Source organism: Panthera onca, chromosome C1, assembly GCF_046562875.1.
Source record: "Panthera onca isolate mPanOnc1 chromosome C1, mPanOnc1 haplotype 2, whole genome shotgun sequence".
Taxonomy (NCBI): domain Eukaryota; kingdom Metazoa; phylum Chordata; class Mammalia; order Carnivora; family Felidae; genus Panthera; species Panthera onca.
In genome coordinates, this window is record NC_138346.1 from 193,853,361 (window position 1) to 193,873,785 (window position 20,425).

At 50.4% G+C, this 20,425-nt stretch overlaps 2 protein-coding genes and 1 long non-coding RNA gene across 11 annotated transcripts; 1 reads left to right on the forward strand and 2 right to left on the reverse strand.

Moving 5' to 3' along the window:
• Positions 1–209: 209 nt before the first annotated feature.
• Positions 210–8,322, reverse strand: ADPRS (ADP-ribosylserine hydrolase). 2 transcript variants are annotated; one of them, XM_060625808.3, is made up of 6 exons: positions 8,103–8,322; positions 5,036–5,132; positions 4,562–4,769; positions 4,270–4,388; positions 3,187–3,287; positions 210–2,549 (listed from the first exon to the last, which is right to left on the reverse strand). In XM_060625808.3, exons 1-6 carry the CDS (start codon positions 8,320–8,322, stop codon positions 2,257–2,259), a joined length of 1,038 nt encoding a protein of 345 aa, XP_060481791.3. In that variant the 3' UTR covers positions 210–2,256. The 2 variants fall into 2 exon arrangements, with proteins under 2 accessions (XP_060481791.3, XP_060481790.3); XM_060625807.3 differs by having other exon boundaries at positions 4,270–4,454.
• On the forward strand, positions 8,247–20,140 carry LOC132673274 (uncharacterized). 3 transcript variants are annotated; one of them, XR_009607945.3, is made up of 6 exons: positions 8,359–8,818; positions 8,990–9,623; positions 12,420–12,505; positions 13,898–14,069; positions 14,346–14,391; positions 20,097–20,140. It is a non-coding gene; the product is annotated as an uncharacterized LOC132673274 (long non-coding RNA). The 3 variants fall into 3 exon arrangements; XR_009607944.3 differs by lacking the exons at positions 8,359–8,818; positions 14,346–14,391 and adding an exon at positions 8,247–8,347; XR_009607943.3 differs by lacking the exon at positions 14,346–14,391.
• TEKT2 (tektin 2) lies at positions 9,154–12,929 on the reverse strand. 6 transcript variants are annotated; one of them, XM_060625805.3, is made up of 10 exons: positions 12,841–12,929; positions 11,780–11,988; positions 11,563–11,688; positions 11,167–11,372; positions 10,495–10,638; positions 10,299–10,413; positions 10,048–10,155; positions 9,776–9,919; positions 9,534–9,613; positions 9,154–9,367 (listed from the first exon to the last, which is right to left on the reverse strand). In XM_060625805.3, exons 2-10 carry the CDS (start codon positions 11,933–11,935, stop codon positions 9,154–9,156), a joined length of 1,293 nt encoding a protein of 430 aa, XP_060481788.3. In that variant the 5' UTR covers positions 11,936–11,988; positions 12,841–12,929. The 6 variants fall into 6 exon arrangements, with proteins under 6 accessions (XP_060481788.3, XP_060481789.3, XP_078308201.2 ...); XM_060625806.3 differs by having other exon boundaries at positions 11,780–11,991; positions 12,841–12,859; XM_078452075.2 differs by having other exon boundaries at positions 11,780–12,039; positions 12,841–12,855.
• Positions 20,141–20,425: the final 285 nt, after the last annotated feature.

The window sequence follows — 20,425 nt, forward strand, 5'->3', positions numbered from 1 at the left end:
AAAGCTATTTCATAGAGCTGAGCTTCTGCTAAATGTCATTCCTGAAGCCTTTGGGGAGGGGTGGCTGATGTTTCTGAAAGTCTATGGGATTTTAATTCCAGGTGTCCACTTAACTGACCAGCTTTGATAAACAATGCCAAGTTTTAACTATGAAAACTACAGTACCTTGGTGCATTTTTATATTCTGATTTCTAGGATTTGTGGTGGTGTTGTTTTTTTTTTTTTTTTTTTGGTTGTTTTTTTTTAAGATTAAGGTTTAAATGTTTTCATTAGTGATTTCATTTCTAACTTGGTATATGAAGCTTAGTTCTCTACATACTTATTATGTGCCCTGTGTCACAGATTTGGGAAAAACACACTTGGGAATCAAAAAAAAAAAAAACAAAAAAAAAAAACCAAACAAACCATAGGACTTCTTTTTGAAAAGAAAAACAGCAGTATTGACTGTATTGACACACCTCAATAAAACCTGTTGTATAAAACAGTGCTGTGCAGGAACTGGCATTGATGTGGAGGCATCTCAAGCCTCTGGATTTCATAAGGCATCCAGGGAACTCTCTGGGGCTCTGGTTCTACGCGTTCTCTCAAGGAGCATGCATTGCTCCCCAGGCCCCCCAGCCATGGGTTCTGTCACCACATCACAAATGCTGGATGCTCCTAAGCTGCCTAAGGCTCTGCACCAAGTAAATGCCAAGAGGCATTTTAAGCAACCAAAGCAAGGCAGTGATTGGGATTGGAGCTGGGGGAGATGGTTTGAGCTTCTCTGGAACATTCCTGCAAGCTCTTAGGGGTGGGAGAGCATGAGAGCTGGCTCAGAATCCCAAGGACCAAGTTTCAACATTTGATACAAATTATGAATGAAATTATGAACCTTTGATCCTGAGGGTGGGGCCAGTGCCAGGCCCGCTGCTGAAGGCACGACTGAAGGTGCTGTCCTGGACTGAAAGCACCTGCCCGCAGCTTCCCATGCTGAGCACTAGGCATCGGTCCCTGGCTCTAGGGATGGGGCAGCAAACCTGAAACAATCCAAGTCCTGGAAGTCCTGTGGTTTGCCCCTGCCTACTTTCTTGGCTGAAAGCAGACCTGCCCATCAGTCCTCAAACCTCAGGTTAGCTGCAAAGCTGGGCATGCTTCTCTCTCCCCTGAGGCTAGGATAATCTGAAAATCTCCCAGAAGTTTGAGGGGAGAGGTCTTCTCCCTTTTAAAATTTTCCTTTCCTCAAAATGGTATACAGAACCATCTTTCAAGCCAAGGCCTTTGACTGGGGCCCAAGATAACAGAATGAGGCACACAGCCTTCAGTCCACGCAGGGCACAGGCACGATGTACCCTCCTCACCCCATGGTTGGCAATCCGGTGAGAGAGACTGCCCTCTGCATCCTCCTACAGGGGTCCTGTTCTTGGGTCCTACTTGGGAAGCAACCTATGAAGAAGTCAGGCTTTGAAACCAGGGACATCTGGCTTGTCTCGCCCACTGCCTGGGCCACTTTGAGTGACCAAAGGACAAAATCATGCTCACTTTGCCCTTCCTGGATGAACCAGCTGTGCAGACAATTGGAAGAACTGGAGGAATCTGCCTGACATCTCGGCAGCCTTGTGTTCCTAGCTCCTGGCAGAGCTGATAAAGAGGCACCAGGCTTGAGAAGGTCAAGGGTGGGGTGAAGTGGACAGAATCCAGGGCACAGGAGAGATTTAGGAACCAGTGGTAGGATTTACCAACAATTTTATTGCTGGGAGTTCTGCTGGAAGCTGTTAATAAGCTCCATGACAGTCAAGGGCCAGGTATGTATCTAGATTAGCTAGATGCAAGTGCTGGTTTCCCTGATCCATGTAAACTTACTGCCCAGGGGCTCTGTCCAAAGACATGCTCTCTGGCAAACTGGCTAAATCCCAACAAGGGGAAATGATGCTACTGCTGATCACTTCTGCCCCCCACCCAACCCCATGTGTTAGATAATAAAGGAAAATGCCACAAATGCCCTTCCAAGATCAAAGCTGTCCAGATCCCTCCCGTGTGCCTGAGGAGCCGGGCTTGCCCAATGCTCTGCAGTGAGCTGGAAACCGAGCATCATGGAGGCACCAGCCCTCCACACTCACTGTCCAATGACTTCCCCCAGAGACCCCGCCCCAGAGGTATGCTCCATCCACACTGCAGGGTGACGGAGGCAGCAACCTATGCTGCGGTAAGCCTCTGGGTTTCCAATCTGAGCTGTAGTTGGTCCTGCTAGACACAGTGGAGCCCCAGCAGCTGTGGCCCTCACAGACTCTTCTGGAAGAGCCGGTGCAGGCTCTGGGCCAGGACGTCTGTCTCCTCGTAGCCCTCACAGCTTTGCTGCCAGCTCTCTGGCACCTGTTCCATCCCATAGTAGGCACCAGCAATGGCTCCGGCCATGGTGGCAATGGTGTCTGTGTCCCCCCCCAGTGAGATGGAGTAGATAAGAGTCCTTTGGAGACTGTTGAAGGCAGAGGGAATCTCAGGGTCAGGCTCCATGCAGCGCAGGAAGCAGTAGATGGCAGTGGGCACAGATTCAAAGGCAGCAATGCCATTCCCTGTAGGGAAGCCAACGTATGGGGACACAGCACTCACCCACTCTCTATGTCCCCAGGCTTCTTCTGGCCACTCACCCCAAGCCAATACTCTCAGCTTCAAGCTGGGCCATAATTCAGACCACGGGTTCTAGAATTAGACTACCCAGGTTCAAATCCTGGCTCTCTCTCCTATTAGCCATGGGATAAGAAAAGTTCCTTAATGGCTAAGATTCCTGTTTTTGGGATTCGACATCTTGGGCAGAGAGGGAATGAAGTCAGAGACTTTCACAGGGCTAGTGTGGGGGTGAAATGGGCCACAGGTAAAGTCTTCTGCAAGGTGCCCAGAACACAGGACAAGTGCCGTGTAAATAAGCATCAGTTATCAACACCAACTGTCCAAACCAGTAGCCACCTGCCATTTCTGGGGACATTTATCTGTAAGGCTGAAGGTGCTACAGCCCTAGAGGAGCCATAGGGCAAGCAGGTGCTGTGCTTACAACCCTGCACAGGGACTGCACAGAGCTGGCTCTGCTGTCACAGCAGCCCCAGGCAAAAACAAAAGCAGGCATGCCTCCAGGTTCCCGTCCTGTCCCCATGCCCAGGCCTAGCCCTGAGGGTGATGGCTGTGTGTGTGTGTGGGTGGGGAGGGTCTACCCACCTAGCTCAGACACCACCTCCTCTCTGGTCACTGAGTCTTGTTCTAGAAGGGCTCCAATCTTCTTCAGTCGGCTGGAGTAGGGACGCTCCTCCATGCCCAACCTGTGGGTCAGGGGTGAGATTTCAGGGAGGCCGGAGCCAGCACGGTAGAGATGGAAGGCAGGGGAAGGGGTGTGGGAGGGCGAGGCGGGAGTGATCAGGCTGACACCCAGCACAGACATCCTGACAAGAAGTGGGAGAGGGCTAGAAGTGAGCTGCTTTTTTAATTCCCTGGTACCCTAAGGGCCTCAAAGCAGAGTCAAGGCAAATGGGCTCTTCCCATCCCTCCCAAGAGTCTGCAATTCAAGAAGGGAGGTTTCAGGGGCGCCTGGGTTAAGCATCCAATTCTTTTTTTTTTTTTTTATGTTTATTTAGAAAGACTGAGAGAGAGAAGGTGGAGGAAGGGCAGAGAGAGAGAGAGACAAAGGATCGAAGTGGGCTCTGCACTGACAGCAGTGAGCTCAATGTGGGGCTCAAACTCATGAACCTTAAGGTTATGACCTGAGCTGAAGTGGGATGCTTACCTGAACCACCCAGCGCCCCCCCCCCCTTTTTTTTTAATATGTGAGGTGTTTTTTTTTCAATGTTTATTTATTTTTAGAGAGAGAGAGAGAGCAAGAGAGCATGAGCAGGGAAGGGCAGAGACAGAGGGAGAGAGAGAATCCCAAGCAGGCCCCACGATATCAGCACAGAGCCCAACGTGGGGCTCAATCTCAAAAACCGTGAGGTCATGACCTGAGCCAAAATTAACAGTTGGATGCTTAACAGACTGAGACACCCAGGCGCCCCAGCACCTAACTCTTAATTTTGGCTCAGGTCATGATCTCACGATTCATGAGATCAAGCCCTGTGTTGGGCTCTGCACTGACAGCTCAGAACCTTCTTGGGATTCTCTCTCTCTCCCTTTCTCTTCTGCTCACACAAACGAGTGCACTCTCTCTCAAAATAAATAAATTAACTTAAAATTGTGGCCAGGCCAGAGGACCCCGCAATGCATGCATACCCATAAGCATCCTTCCAGCCTGTCTCCAACCCACATACTCACTCTCTGGCATCCGAGACAGACTGGGCGTCACTCTCCAGCTCTTCCATGTGGCCCAGGAGTTGTTGGAGGAAATGTTCACTGGATGACTCCCCCTGCAAAGCCAGGTGCACGGCCAGGGCCTGCAGGATGGCGCCATTGTAACCCAGGGAGGAGGCGTGTGTCAGCTGGGCTGAGAGCCGGGCAAACTAGGGCAGAGGCAGCAGAGGCAGAAGACTTGCTGTCACAGAACCCAACCTGCAGAGAAGAGGGAGGGAGGGAGGGGAAAGCCCAGCAGCCAGCCCACCTGGATTACCTTCTGCACGTCCTGGACACTGCTATAGGCCAGCGAGATGCCGGCCACCCGCATGGCACCCCCATTGCCATAGGAGCCTTTCCCATTAAACTGGGCCCGGGCAGGCTCAAAGACATCACGGCACTTGGGGCTCAGGAGCTTCTTGAAGACAGTGACTACTCCAGCACCGTAACCCCTATCAGGGTCTTTCTTGTACTCCTGAGCAAATCTAGGGGAGAGAACGGAGACAGGATTAGGGTTGAAAAGATGCCTGTTGGGGCTGGGAGAGAACGCTGGCTGCTGGGAAAAGAGGATGCCTTAGGGACCAAAGGAGCCTGTCCCAGCAGGGCTGTCACCTCTGGCTTGGGAAGCCACAGCATTACTGTGTCCCGCTGAGGGTGGGGGTCCCAGCATGCACCGACATCATCACTCTGGCCAAGAAGCGCAGTTATTGTGCCCACCTGCTTTGCCTCACCCCAGGCCTGTCCCCCTCACCTGTGAGCCATGTCCACCTCGTCGAAGGCCTCCTTGGCCAGCAGGGACTGCACCAGGGCCCTGGCCATGGCTGTGTCATCTGTGTAGTACAATGCTTCTGCAGGGACAGGGTGGGAGTGGGGGTGAGATCACACTGCAGGGCTTGAAGGTGGTGGCTTTGGCCTCCTGCCCCCCTCCTTTATTTAAAAAAAAAATTTTTTTTTTAATGTTTGTTTATTTTTGAGACAGAGAGAGACAGAGCATGAGCATGGTAGAGGCAGAGAGAGAGGGAGACACAGAATCTGAAACAGGCTCCAGGCTCTGAGCTGTCAGCACAGAGCCTGATGTGGGGCTCGAACCCACTAACTGTGAGATCATGACGTGAGCTGAAGTCTGACACTTAACTGAGCCACCCAGGCGCCATTGTTTTTTTAAAATAACCTCTACATCCAATGTGGGGCTCAAACTCATGACCCTAAGATCAAGAGTCATGCTCTACTGATTGAGCCAGGCACCCCTGGCCTCCCACTTTTATTTGCCAGTTCTAGAATGCCTTAAGTCAGTCTCTCACTCCCAGCCAGCTTCCTGGGCTGCAGGCCTTGGGATTTTCAGCAATTCTTTATTCTGAGTCAGTTATGACCTGCTGATTTCCGAAGGAAAATCTGTTCCCTTCTGCCTGACCTGACTGTAGCTCTCCTGCACCACCACCCCCACCCTCCAACCCAGCCTATATGTGCAGCAGAAAATTCTTCCTAAAAGCAGACTATCACTTTCCTCAACTCACTCTCCTGCTCCTAACGGCTGTCTGTTGCTTTCAGGATCAGGCCAAATTCACTGCCCTGGCATCTGAAGCCCTTCCTTGTAGGCCCCTTCCCTCGTCTCTCTTACATCCCACTGCTCCCCAAAACTTGGAGCCTGGGTCAACCCTCCCTCCACCTGCCCCGCTTCTCCTTCTCGGTGCCCGGGAGTACTGCTCTGGCACTTCTGACTCAGCAACACTGGTTATATGATGTCTCAAGTGGGCTGTGAGCCAGCAAGACTGGGACTTGGTTTTACTGCAGGAGGAGAGGGCTACAGAGAAGGAAGCATACTCCCTGTGAGCCCCCAGCCCCACTCCTGTGTATTGCAAGCCCCCCCACCCCTTTCTCCCTTTCACTCTTAAGGAGGCTCCCATCCTGGCTTCACAAGGAAGAGGAGTCAACAGCCCTCTTAGCCACAGCCACACTCTTTTGTTACCCCTTGACCAAGTGAGTCCCTCTTCTAGTCCATCCAGCCCAGCCCCTCAGGGGACGTGTTCTTCCTCTTCTCTCCTGTCCCCTCAACCCCTCCCTGTGTGGTAGAGCAACACCCATTCTCCCTTTGTGTGGTTCCTGCGCCCAGCCTGTCCCCAGGGAGCCACTTCTCTACCCCATCTTCAGCCCATGTGGTTAGGGCATAAGGTTCACACCACCAACAGCCTCCTCAAATAGCACACCCTACTACTCCCTTGTTCAGGGATGGATAGATGGCCAAGCCAGGCCGAGGAGACGCAATCTGGGATTTCTGCTGGGGCTGCTGCAGACAGACTTCCTCTGCTGGAACTGCTGAGGTCACCCCACGGGGAGGGTCTGCCAGAGCGAGTGAAGCCAACCCGGAAGAATGTGGATCTGAATAAGGAGAGGAGCTGGGTCTTGATGTGACTTGAGCCCCTGGATTTCAGCGCCACACGAAACCAGACCTACCTCTGGACTTCTCAGTTATGTCACCCAATGAATTCTCTTTCTGCTTAGGTCATCCTGAGTTTTCTGCTACTTGTATCCAAAAGGTCCTAAAACACCTGCTAACCTAAAATGTTGTCCCTTCATCTTAACATCAAGCCAAAGATGAAATTAGAAACCATCCCTCCATCTTATCTTTGCCTCAACCATGGCTCCTGGCTCTCTTTCCCATCATACTAAACCATACTCTTTTTCCTCTTTCTACTCCCTCCTAAATCCATTGAAATCTAACTTCCAGGTTTCAACATTCTACTGAAAATGCTTTTTTTTTTTTTTAATGTTTATTTTTTATTTTTCAGTGAGAGAGGGAAAGAGAACAAGCAGGGGTAGGGCAGAGAAAGAGGGAGACAGAATTCAATGCAGGCTCCAGGATCTGAGCTGTCTGCACAGAGCCCCATGCGGGGCTCAAATCCACAAACCCCGAAATCAGATGCTTAACTGACTGATCCACCCAGGCTCCCCATCGACTGAAAATGCTTTTCGAAACCAGACTTGAACCTCTCTGTAGCATAACACCACTGACTAGTGTCCTCATTTTGAAATTCTCTTGGGTAGTATTGATACCCATGCCCCCCTGCCTCATTTCCTATCAAACCATTTCGTTCTCTAGCTCCTTTTGCTCCTTCAGCGTTCTGAGTATGGCCCCTTTTTCTTACTGTTCTACATGCTCTCCAAGAATCATCCTCCGCTTGACCTCAGACATGATGCTGGTTAGAAATCTGGATGAGGGAGGACCTGGCTGCACAAGGAGAGCAGTGGAGGGGAGACAGGCTTTATACAATACAGCACTGCAAAAGCCTGGGCTAGAGCGAGCTGGGGTGAGAGGAGCCGAGTGCAGAAGGCCAAGGGTGGTAGAAAGTGAAACTGGAGAGTCGGGGGAGGGCCGGCCAGATAGGTCACGTTAAAGAGTTTGTTTCTATTCTGAGGGTAAGGGAAAAGCACTGCAGTGCTTCCTGCGGTGGAGGCCCCCGTCACATCTGTTTCCGAGAAGGGTTCTCCCTGATGTGTGGAGAATGTGATTCGGGAGAACTGGGTAGAAGGAGCAAAAACGGCAGCGGCGTACACACTGGAGCAGGAGCAATGCAGAAGAATGACACCGGGGTTTCAGGATTGCGCGGCTGATTGGATGGTGTTGCCAGGCCGCGAGCTGGGGCGAGACGTGCGAAGCCGGGGCTCGAATTCCGACGCGCTGAGTCCGAGCTGCCTGTGGCTCATCCAGACCCGGCCCCCGCAGCCCCGGGCGGCCTTATCTCCGATGCCAGTCCCTCCCGCCCCGAGGCCCCCGCGGACCCCCGGCCTCCGCGTCCTCACCTGCACCCGGCCCCGCCCACCTGTCCGCGCGCTCCCCGGCGAGCCCGGGTCCGGCTCCAGGCTCTGGACGTGACGCAGGACTGACGTCAGGGTGACGGTATCGTGCGCCTCGTAGAAGGAGCCCACGCAGTCCCCGAGCAGCGCGCCGGCTAGGCAGCCTCGGAAGCGAGAGAGGGAGCGGGCCGCCCCAGCCCCCGCGCAGCCCGCCGCCGTCATCGCCGCCGCCGCCGCCACCGCCATCCGCGCGGAGCAGTCGCCACTTCCGGTACGGCCGGCGCGCGCCCCAGAGCAACGCTTCCCGCCAGCCCCACAGTGCCGCCCGGCGGCCCGGAGCCTCGGCGTCTCTCCGCGCCCACAGCGCCGCCCAGCGGCCCGGAGACGCGGCTCCGGCGTCCGGCATCACTGGTTTGGGCCTGGCCTCCGCTTTTAGCTCCATAATCCCGTAAACGTCACAGACGGGCGGGACGGCCACTAAAGGGTCCCTGAGGGGAGGGCCCTGAGCCAGACCAGCGGACCACAGCAGTCCTTGAGGCCACTATCTCCACCCCTCACCTCCCCACCCCGCTCCCGTGGCCTGCTTTTAGGAAGCCTCGCTCTGGGCCCCAGCAATCCCAGCCCTCCCCAGGGCTGTCCCAGCTCTTGGCTCCAGGCCTGCCCCTCCACCTCACCCCCACCCCACCCCGGGCCTCTCCTGGGCATCAGGAGGGCAGGCAAGGGTCCAGCTGGAGCAAAGCTGGTGAGCGGTCACGCTGCTAGAGCCCGGGGGATGCTGGCCTAGTCCAGAGAGGACTTCCCTGAGGAGGGAGGAGGGAAGGAATCAGATTGAGAACAAGGAGCTTGAGGGGCGGGGGGGGGGGGGGGGTGGGGTGGGGAATGATGTTCCTCAGCTTTGCTCTTCCACACACAGGAGGGCCAGGAAGCCTCTCACTCCCTGCTGGCTGCAGCACCAGAAAACCATCTGGACTGAGAACCACCACGTTTATTAGATTCATTCTCTCCACACCACCCCCCCCCCCGCCCCCACCTTCCATCTCCCATCTGACCCTCCCCTCATCCCTCAGCCACCTAACACTACACCAGCTCCAGCTGGCAGCTTTTGAGTGGACTCAGGGTGCGGTTTGTGGTACGGCTGAAGGTGTCCACCTCCGGCACAAACTTCTCAGCAGGCACAGTCAGCTTCCGACGGGTGTCCATGCACTTGGTGTCCAACAGCATAGAGTTGGCCTTGCAGGCGATGTCAGCCTGCAGCCTGGCCAGGTGCTTGTAGAGAGCATCCAGAGCATCCCTAGGGAGGAGGCACAAACAACCCCTCACTCCTGCATGATCCTGGGAGGCCGTGGCAGAGCTCTCTGGCCCTCAGTCAGGAAGACATCGAGGAAGCCAGAAGGCAACAAAAGGCCCCGTGGGTGGGCGGTGTCTCCCTGCTCCTGCTGCCCACTCCCCAAACTTACTGTGCTTGTGCCAGCTTCTGCTTCAGGGCAGCAATGGTTGCCTCTAATTGGTGAACCTCGTCAGTGAGGCCATGCTGTGCCTAGAGGCAGGTGAGTGGGTTGGGAGGCCCAGATCAGTGTACTCTCCTTGAGTTTGGGTACTGCCCTGCACCAGCACCCCTGCTCCGCCAGAAACATGTGCTGGGGGGTGATCCTGAGGAAGCCTTAGCAGGGCCCTGTGCCCCACTGGGGAGCCCTCGCACCTGGTCCCGGCAGAGTTCCACATTGGGACGGTAAGTTCTGGACTCCAGTCGGGTATGGCAGAGCTTCAGGTTCTGTAGCTTTCTGCGCAGATCCTCCTCTAGGTGCCGGATGTCCTCCTGCAGCTCGGCGATCTCCTCCAAGGTCTGCAGGGACAGAGTGACTGGTCTCCACCAGCTGAACCCACCGTGGTGCACCCTGTCCAGGGCTTCCTGTGGGCTCTCATCCCACAGCAGGACATCTGGGCCCCAGGGACTAAACAGAGAAGGCTCACATTCTTCTCCTGCCACCTGAGCTCACTGTATACTTTCTCCATCTCCCGCAGCCGCTTTCTGAAGGCAAATTCTGTTGCAACCCTCTGGGCTTCAAGTTCATTGTTGGTCTGAAGGACAGGGGAGGCAGGGCAAGGGTAAGCTCATGGCCATTGAGGAAGTTGCTCAGGTGATGGCATGCCACATGGCCAACAGGAACAATTGGCCCACCAACTAGCTGTGGGAGAACAGGGTGTGGGGAGTGGCCAGTCACCTCGGCAATAGTTAGGGCGATGGCCTCCCTCAGCTCTACCGCTCCTTTCATCTCAGCCTCTGCCCGGTCCTTGTTGAACTGGCTGAAGTCATCCCACTGCTGCAGGCTGGAGGAGCTGTGGGTGGCAGGAGACACTGGGGTCATAAGAGTATGGCCTGTGAGGTGGGGAGGAGAAACTGGGTGAAACACTTCTTACCCATTGGGAACACGCGTGGGATTAACCTTCAGAGAGATGTTTGGGGACTTGAGGTTGAGAGAGAGGCAGCCTCTGTCAATGTCCAACGTCTCCATTTTGTCCCGATGGTCAGAGTTGAGCTGCTGTCGGACTTCCTGCAGGAGGCTGGGGAAGGGCCAGATTCGATCAGGAACCATCCCCCCAAGGTCCCAGAACATAGCCCCCATTGTACTGAAGGGACATGAGGGCTGGGCCAGCTGGGCTGACAGTGGAGCTGCTGCAGCAGAGACATAGACCAGCACAGCTGGAGGAGCTCTCTACAGACAAAATGGTGACACCCACATGCTTGCACACACTCACGGGGACTCATGTATGTAGCTACACCCACTGAGGCTCACACACCCACTGAGGCTCACAAGAAGGTACTTGGGGGTGGTGGAAAATAGGCTTCATCTCTCATGCTCCCAGTTAGATGGCAATGGCTGCTTAAAGCCGGGTCACGGGAAGCATTCCGAGACCGTGTCTCAGGTGGTGGAAGGAGTGCTAAAATCAGCGAGTGGTTTCTGCTGGGGGCACAGCAGGGGCAGGAGGCAGCCTGAGAGCCAGTTGCTCACTACCCACAATACATGTTTCACACGTAAGACACACAGCCTTCAAGTGCAAGGGAACATGGGAATGATACAGCTCCCTTACCAGAGCTTCTCGAAGGCCTGGCTAATCTTTTGTTGCAAGGCCTTCTTGGTGGCATCAATGACCTCCACCTCTTTGTGCAGCTCTTCCTCCACAGGATCCTTCACCACATCAATGTCACGCCGACTGTCCCGCAGGGTCAGGCACTCAATTGCCACATCCAGAGGCAGGTTCTTGGCCTGCAGGTTTTGCTCTGTTGATTCTTTCATCTAGAAGGGAGAGGGCACAGGACGCTAGTGGGGCCATCCACTGGGAAGCAGCACTCATCCCCACTTTAGCAGAGGGGCCAGTGGGTGACTCAGATGGACATGCTGCCCAATACTCCCATAACTTCGGGTGCATGGATCCCAAAGTGAGGAGGGTGGGGAGGTCTTTGCAGCAGGGTCCCTGGCTCCCTGCCTGTGTTAGGGCATCAATCTCAGCATCTAAATCTGTCAGACACTTGTCCAGCGTCTCCTTCCAACGGTTGACTGTATCAATCCTCTCTGCCAGTCGAGTCCTATTGTCATGTTCATCCCAAATGGTCTGGAAGAGACAAAGACAGATAAAGAGGGTGTGGGATTGCCCACCTCCAAGAGGGGGTGGTTGCCCACCCAACTAGGCTCTGGCCTCCAACCTGGTTGTTGGTCTCATTGCGGAGGACCCGGGCCTCTTGGCGGATCTGGTGCGAAGCATCTCGCTGCCGCTCAGCATTGGTGGACAACAGGCGGCTGTTGGTGTGCCAGTCCGGCAACTGGAAGCGTTGACTGGGCTTGACGCTTAGCGCGGCCATGGTGCTGGGATTGAAGGGTCAGAACACCCCAGGCCTGTTCCAATCACCCACCTCTGCTGGAGAGGGAAAATGAGGCTGCAGGAGACCACTCAGGAGATCCTGTTCTGGATCAAAAGCCCAAAGAACATGTTTCTGTCCTTATTGTGCCAGCCCCCTTTCTGCAGGAACCCTGCTTGGGAACAGCCTTGACTCTACTAGCTTTGTGGGAGGCATTCACCAAGTTTCCTCCCACCCATCCATCCATCCACAGGCACAAACTCCTGGACCCTGCAGGTCCTGGAAAATGGTGAAAGGGGACAATGGAATCCTTCGGGGTGTGTGTGTGTGTGTGTGTGTGTATGTGTGTGTGTGTGTGTGTGTTGCCAAGTGCTTAGTGGGGCTGGTGGAGGGAGGGCCGTTAGCAGGAAAAATAGCCCTTAATCTATTCCACCCCTACTTCCAGCAACCAAGTCGTGTGAAACTTTCTTTTGTTTTTTCGCCCCAGCTTTGGGCCAGGACCCTGAGGCTCTAAGAGAAGAAGCCCTGTTTTCCATCCAAGGAGAGGACGACTTAGTTTTGCAGGGGACGCAGGTTGGCATTAGGGAGTTGGGGCGGGCCGGGGGGGGGGGGGGGGAGTGGCTTCCTCCCCATAAGGTCGTCCCACCTCCAGCCTCCACCTTTTGTGGGAGGAGGAAGGGAGGGTGTGTGTGTGAGGGCTCGGATTGGGAGGAGCTGGGGTCTGTCTAGGTCCCAGCCCAGCCCTCCCCGCCCCCCCCCTCCGCCCCACCCCTCCGCCCCAGTATGTTCATCTTTGGTTTGAATTAATACCCAGGAGCAGGCATCGAGAAAGGAGGAGGCAGGGGACAGGGAGGGAACTCGGCTTGGGTGCGAGCCCCCCCTACCCGCCCCGCTACTAGTCTTCTCACCTCCAGCCCTGTTCGCACTTCCGCCTCGCGTCCCAAGCGCCTCTGTTCGGCGCCCCCGGTTGCTAGGCACCCGCCCTCCGCGCTCGCCTTACCTACACTGGCTGTTAGGTTGGCCGCCGCGGGGCGGCTCCGAGGGGCGGGAGGCTCGAGGAGTAGGACAGCGGGGCCGCAGGGCTGGGGCGGCCGGCGGGCGTCGGGGGTGGGGGGTCGAGAGGAGGGCATCACGATATCGCGTTTACTCCATTTACACGTTAAACATTTATATTTTGATAAAAGTTGTGCATCGACATGGTAAAAATATATACCTATTTTATATATGTCTACAGTATGTGTGAATACACACACACACACACACACACACACACACATACATACATACACAAACACACAGTACATAAAAAAAAAGTAATCTCCAGCTCAGGCTCAATCCCCGTCAGGTACCTTCCAGAAATATATATATATATATATATATATATATATATATATATATATATATATATATATATATATTTTTTTTTTTTTTTTTTTTTTTTTTTTCCCAACATTATTGACCCACATTCATTTGGTCCTGTCTTGCCCAAGAAGTGCATCCATCTGCTTGATGGCAGAGATGGAATGATGCTTGTATTTGGAGAGGCCGCATCCATGGGGAGGTAACTGGGGTGTTAGAAGCAAAGCTCAAAATCCAGCCATTTTTTTCTTGTTTTAGGTCTTTTAGTTCCAGTATAGTTAACATACAGTGTTCTATTAATTTCAAGTGTACAATATAGTGATTCAATAATTCTAGAGGGGTGCCTGGTTGGCTCAGTAGGTTAAGTGCCTAACTCTTGATTTCAGCTCAAACCAAATCTCCTGGTTTGTTTCTGGGTTCAAGCCCTATATCAGGTTCTGCACTGACAGTGCAGAGCCTGCTTGGGATTCTTTCTCCCTCTCTCTCTCTGTCCCTCCCCCACTCGCTCTCTATCTCTCAAAATAATAATAATAATAACAAAAACGAAATTCTATACATTACAAAAATCCAACCTTTTTTTTTTTAATGTTTATTTTTATTTTTGAGAGAGGGAGCATGCGTGTGAGTGGGGGCGGGGGGAGAGACAGAGAGACAAGGATCGAAGGTCTGAAGCAGGCTCCACGCTGACACCAGAGACCGGCATGCAGGGTTTGAACTCACCAACCATAAGATCATGACCTGAGCCAAAGTCTATTGCTTCATCGACTGAGCCACACAGGTACGTCCAAAATCCAACCATTTTTTTAAAAAGAGAAGGGAAAAAATTCAACCATGCCAGTACTGTTCTAGGCCTTGGGAAATGTTGACATTTAATGTTGATAACTAATAGGGGAGGTAGGCACTATCCCCGTTTTCAGAGGCAACTGGAGACTGGCACTGCGAAAGACAGGGATGGAAACTCAGGTTCACCTTCTCCCTGTTACAACTCTACACTGCCTCTAGTGGTGGCTCTGGAAATCGAGAGGGAGGTAAGGACCCTCTCTCTCCCCCATAGGCTGGCCTGGTCCTCTTCTGAGGACTGTGCTGAATGATCCTAGGAGGTGGGTGCTATTACCATGTTTGTCTTACAGGCGAGAAAACTGAGGCACAGAGAAGTGAGGAACGTGCCCAGGGTCACATAACATAGTGGTAAAGCCTGGATTCAAACCCAGGCAATCTGCCCCAGAGGCCAAGTTCAGGTTTGATGTTTTTATTTTGAGAGAGAGTGTGTAAGCAGAGGAGGTGCAGAGATGGGGGGGGGGGGGGGGCGGGGAACAGAGGATCTGAAGCAGGCTCCATGCTGACAGTAGCAAGCCTGATCCTGCGCTCAAACTCAGGTACTGTGAGGTCACAACCTGAGCCAAAGTCAGATGCTCAACCGACTGAGCCACCCTCAATTATCAAACCTGAGCTGGGGCACCAAGCTCAGGTTTGACAGATGAGGGAAAGAGAGAAGTCCCAGAAGAGTCCTCAGTTTTAACACCCCAGTGATTGGTGGGATGGTGTGATAAATACCTCCACAGAGGAAAGAGGGGAGAACCAAGGGAGCTTGGTAGGTAAGGGGAAGATGAGGTCGGCTTTTCGGAAGTTTGGGGTGCTTGTGGTGGATCCAGGCGCTGCCTGGCAGGCAGTTAGAAATGTGAGTCTGGAGTGCTCCAGGAAGACTGAGGCTAGAACATTTCCCAAACTTCCTGACCATGGAATATATATATTTTTCCCCACAGAGTATTTTCTAAACTCTAATATATAGCTCACAAACCAGACATGCATGGGACTTTGTGATATTGCTCTTTTACTAGGGTTAAAGAAGACAGGGAAATAAAGGTCTTGGAAAAATTAATTGCTGGAAGAAATGAAGAAATTTTAGTTTATGTTTTGAAACATTTTATAACTGAACGCAGTAAACAAATATGGCAGAATGGTGGTGGCTTTGGCATGTATCTCTGACTATGATGGTGGCCTTGGTGTTCATGACTCATGAGGTTCCTGTACATCCTGGCCAAAGGAAGAAGGTATTAGCAGAAAAGGTCAGGCAGCTGATGGATTGGACCAAGAAAGATGGACTGTTAAGAATGAGTGATGCCATGTTCTATCATTTTGGAATTTTTTTTAACGTTTATTCATTTTTGAGAGACAGAGACACAGCATGAGAGAGAGAGAGAGAGAGAGAGAGAGAGAGATTGAGAGGGAGACACAGAATCCAAAGCAGGCTCCAGGCTCTGAGCTGCTAGCACAGAGCCCAACTTGGGGCTCGAACTCACAGACTGTGAGATAATGACCTGAGCCAAAGTCAGACACAACCAACTGAGCCACCCAGCTGCCATCATTTTGTACTAGAAACACCAAAAACCACTGTTATTGTGATGTTTACCATTGCAGTTTAGATCATGTGTAATAAGCAAAACTGCTGAAGAATTTCAGATCTTGACACAGTCCTGGCAGCACTCCAGTGCATTCAACAGTAAGGTATTTTTTTTTTTTTTTTTTTGTGATGATGGATTATGATGAAAGCCCTGAGGCCCTCCAGCTGCCCCAGCTGATGTCATTTCTAAGTGTCCACTTTTCTGCTAAGAAGAAATTTACGTCAGATGACATTTACCATTTGGAGGGAAGGGGTATCCCAGCTGAGCAAATGGCTGCCTGGGTTGCTGAGAGGACTAAGAAAGGCCAACATCAGAGTCAGGAAGCCCACAAATTATCACGATCCCTCCAAGCAGGGGCTATTTTTGGCTCTTTTGGGAGGGAATTGTGCATTTATTGAAATGAAATAGGGAATTTATTTTTAACAAAATCTTGTGGGCAGCTTTAAGCTCTGTGTTTTGTGATTGTGATGATATCTAGTCTCAGGTGGACACATATAAACAGAGCCCCTTATGCTCAAAGGGATCCTCGTACAGGTCTTATACATTATATCCATGCAGTGGGTTACTCTCAGTTTCTGGCAGAAATATGCATCATTTCCCTATTTAATATGTGCATTACCCTGGGAATGGTGCTCTTAGATAAAGCAGCCACATCACGTACGAATATTATAAAGAGGAAGAAAATGAGCTTGACTGGCACATGTCTAGTTGTGGTGTTCTTTAATTGGCTGCTATTTCTCTTCAAAGTTAAAGAACCTAAGTATCCATTCAGCATTCTCATGGGTTTTAAAGGATACTAGAGATACAGACAATGAAGGAAGACATTATTTTTAATGTGGAAAAAAAAAAAAACAAAACCCATGAAGCAGAAGACTGTTAACTTGTAACTTTTTTTTAAAAAGTGATTTGAGATTTAGCCACAGGAGACATGAAGTGGCTTGGTAACAACAAGCCATTTTCTCTCAAAATCTGTGAAGTACTATAATATGTATATTCTCTGTACTCAATTTTCTCCTTCCAGTAAATGTCAGAGACTACCTAATTTAGTGAATTCCAATGATTCAAATCCTCAGAGAGTACAACTTCTATCGAATCAGAACGATGTTTTAAAGTACTTTAATTGGGGTGCCTGGCTGGCTCAGTTGGTTAAGCATCCGACCTGGCTCAGGTCATGATCTCATGGTTCCTGACTTTGAACCCCGCATCCAGCTCTCTGTTAGCACAGAACCTGCTTTGGATCCTCTGTCCCCATCTCTTTCTGCCCACCCCCTCCTGCTACTCTTGTGAGCATGCACTCTCTCTCAAAAATAAACTTTAAATAAAAGAATTAATGGTCAGCTGAGCTTCTTTAAAAAAAAATGTTTATTTCTTTTGAGAGAGAGAGCATGAGTGGGGAGGATCAGAGAGAGAGAGAGAGACAGAGACAGAATCCTAACCAGGTTCTGCACTGCCAGCACAGAGCCTGACATGGGGCTTGAGCTCACCAAACTGTGAGATCATGACCTGAGCCGAAATCAAGAGTCGGACATTTAACCAACTGAGCCACCCAGGCGCCCCTGGGTGATCTTATTCTAATACGAAAATAACATCTCGGGGTCCCTGGGTGGCTCAGTTGGTTAAGTGTGTGACTCCTGGTTTCAGCTCAGGTCATGGTCTCACAGTTTGTGGGATCAAGCCCATGTCAGGCTCTGTGCTGTCAGCTTGGGATTCTCTCTCTCCCTCTGCCCTCTTCTGCTCACGCTCTCTCTCAAAATATACATAAACTTGAAAAAAATCTTGATAAGGTACCCCTATAGCTACTGAATGTAACTATATTGCCTGCACAACCAGTTTTGTGTGTTGTCTTCCAAAGCGCAAGTATCTTTCCGTGGCAGGTGCTTCCAATGCCTACACACAAATACAGTATGACTTAGTACATTTGCCCAAGCCATTCCTACTGAGGTATGCTACTATGCTGCTTGATCTTTGTAGACATTATAAACTACCTGAATGCTGGACTATAATTTCTCCAGGATCATTAACTTCCTTTTCTCTGGAGAGATTTTACATAAATTATCTTTCCTTATTTTTTTCTTTCAAGTGGCCGTATCTCTAACAAAACAGCAGTTCCTATTTTGGTGTTCACTTGAGGTTGTTTGCTATTTAATTTAAATCTAAGAGGAAAATAGATGTAAAGATAATTCACAGGGTGAATGATAATTTCATTCATCTTTTCCTATTTAGTAGCATGCTAAAATATCAGTTGTTGCCAATAGGCAGAAAACCAAACTGAACATCTTAAAAGCTGTTCTGTTTTAGCCTTTCTTCCCCTCTTAAGCAGAAAAAACAAAGAACAAATTTGAAGACTTTTTTTTTTCATCTTCTTTGTTGTCATACATAGATAATCAAAGTGAAGTCCTAAGCAGCTTACTAACATGCCTGGCAAATGACAGCAAAGACTGAAGGTGTTTACTAGTGAATTAAACTCTGGAAATCGCTGTTTTAGAATGTGGCAGCTGTGGTTGCAGGAATGTTTTTCAAGCAACAACTTGGTGTTACATTAGAAGAGTTTTGCTTTAAATTGGGACTGGGTCTGGCTATGTACGATTAAGTAACCCTCCTTCCAAGGTCTGGTGGAAGATCTTGAGGTTTTATATAAGAGTTATTTGCCAACAGAGTTGGGTATCATTGTCCCAGAGGAAATTACTTTTTTTTTTTTTTTTTTTTAAATGTAAGCTCTACGCCCAACGTGGGGCTTGAATCAGGAGTCACATACTCTTAACAACTGAGCCAGACAGGAGCGCCCCCCATCTTTCTTTTTTCTTTTTTTTTAAACATGGAGTGGGTGGAAAGAGGTGGCCTCTTTCACTTAGGTATTTCTTTGCTTGTACATTTATTACTTACTCCAGAGGGAACCGTTTGACTCCGTCCTTTTTTTCCAGTTTGCTTTTCTGCTGGTCTGGCATTTGTCTGAGATCCTCAGGGCGGAGACTTAGGTGAGGCTAATAGTTTCACATAGCACATTAGTCAAAAATGACTACTGGTTCCACTACAGAGCTGCTGCTGATTTGCCCTGGAGGTTGAAACAGGTTTTTGTTTTGTTTTTTCCTCCACTTGATTTTCTCTTCTTATCCTCAGAGCTCACTCTTCTTGCATAAGAAAAAAAAATCTCTCAGTTAACATGAATGGAAAGTAGCTCGCCATACTCAAAGTAAAATGTTACACTTTTGTGCAGGTTTTTTCTTTCTCTTTTTTATTTTAGAGAGAGAATAAGTGCTAGTGGGGGAGAGGGGCAGAGAAAAGAGAATCCCTCCCAAGCAGGTTGCACGCTCAGCACAGAGCCCGACGTGGGACCTGATCCCATGACCCTGGGATCACGACCTGAGGAATCAAGAGTCAGATGCTCAACCAACTGAGCCACCCAGGCGCCCCCAGATTTCCAAATCAGTATCTAAAGGGCCTTAATGTAGACAACAGCCATATTTTTTGTAATTAAAGGGTTAGATAGCACCTCCTACTAGATTTTTATTTTTTATTTTTTTTTTTTCAACGTTTTTTTTTTTTTTTTTTTTTTTTTTTTTATCTATTTTTGGGACAGAGAGAGACAGAGCATGAACGGGGGAGGGGCAGAGAGAGAGGGAGACACAGAATCGGAAACAGGCTCCAGGCTCCGAGCCATCGGCCCAGAGCCTGACGCGGGGCTCGAACTCACGGACCGCGAGATCGTGACCTGGCTGAAGTCGGACGCTTAACCGACTGCGCCACCCAGGCGCCCCTAGATTTTTAAAAATACAATTCAGAAGGATACCACAGATGGCCAACTTTCAGAATATAAAATCTCTATGAAAGTACAAAAATAAATTAGAAAAATTAAACTCACAAAACAAAATATATAAACATGGTCAAACAACCTTGTTGGGGTGCCTGGCTGGCTCAGTCAATGGAGCATGTGATTCTTGATCTCGGGGTTGTGAGTTCAAGCGCTATGTTGGGCACAGAGATTATTTAAAAAAAAAAATCTTAAAAAAATAACAACCTTAATGCTACATTTGTATAAGATACAAAGGACATTTTTGAATGATGCCTGAATGATGGTGGTTACTGAAATCCTGTCTGGTGCAGCATCAGAACTATTCCTATGTTCCCAACCTGGGGTACCAAAACCCCCCCCCCAAAATCAAAAAATGACTCCTACGTTGTTTTCAGTCTTGGTGTTTACAAGATAATGTGCAAACTCCATTTAGCAAGATATGTTACAGTAAAGACAGAGTAATAGTGTACATGTGGCAGTTTCAAATACTTTTGGGCTATTTCTAAACCATTTAGCAAAAGTCTGTTACACTTTGTTTTAGCTGAGAATCAGGTGTCATATTAGGCTTCATAATCCTAAGCCTCTAATATGTCTGATTTGTTTATAATTATAGACACATTTTGAACTCAAGCATTATTCTTAGAGGAAGATCTTTTCAACGTTTTTTATTTATTTTTGGGACAGAGAGAGACATAGCATGAACGGGGGAGGGGCAGAGAGAGAGAGGGAGACACAGAATCGGAAACAGGCTCCAGGCTCCGAGCCATCAGCCCAGAGCCTGACGCGGGGCTCGAACTCACGGACCGCGAGATCGTGACCTGGCTGAAGTCGGACGCTTAACCGACTGCGCCACCCAGGCGCCCCAGAGGAAGATCTTTTCATAGAGACAAGCACGAGAAAAGGGCTACTGAGTAAAGGTGTTGCAATGATCTTTGTAAACCG

Bases quoted from the DNA above. Each gene is read 5' to 3' on its own strand.
- ADPRS (XM_060625807.3), bottom strand. From the start codon at position 8,322: ATGGCGGTGGCGGCGGCGGCGGCGATGACGGCGGCGGGCTGCGCGGGG. The intron at 5,133-8,102 runs GTGGGCGGGGCC...CTGTCCCTGCAG, and splicing joins GCCGGGGAGCGCGCGGACAG to AAGCATTGTACTACACAGAT. The intron at 2,550-3,186 runs GTGGGTAGACCC...GCTTCCCTACAG, and splicing joins GGAGGTGGTGTCTGAGCTAG to GGAATGGCATTGCTGCCTTT.
- TEKT2 (XM_060625805.3), bottom strand. From the start codon at position 11,935: ATGGCCGCGCTAAGCGTCAAGCCCAGTCAACGCTTCCAGTTGCCGGAC. The intron at 10,639-11,166 runs GTAAGGGAGCTG...GCCCTTCCCCAG, and splicing joins CAGGCCTTCGAGAAGCTCTG to CCTCCTGCAGGAAGTCCGAC. The intron at 9,614-9,775 runs GTGCGAGGGCTC...ACCTGCCTCTAG, and splicing joins TGGAACTCTGCCGGGACCAG to GCACAGCATGGCCTCACTGA.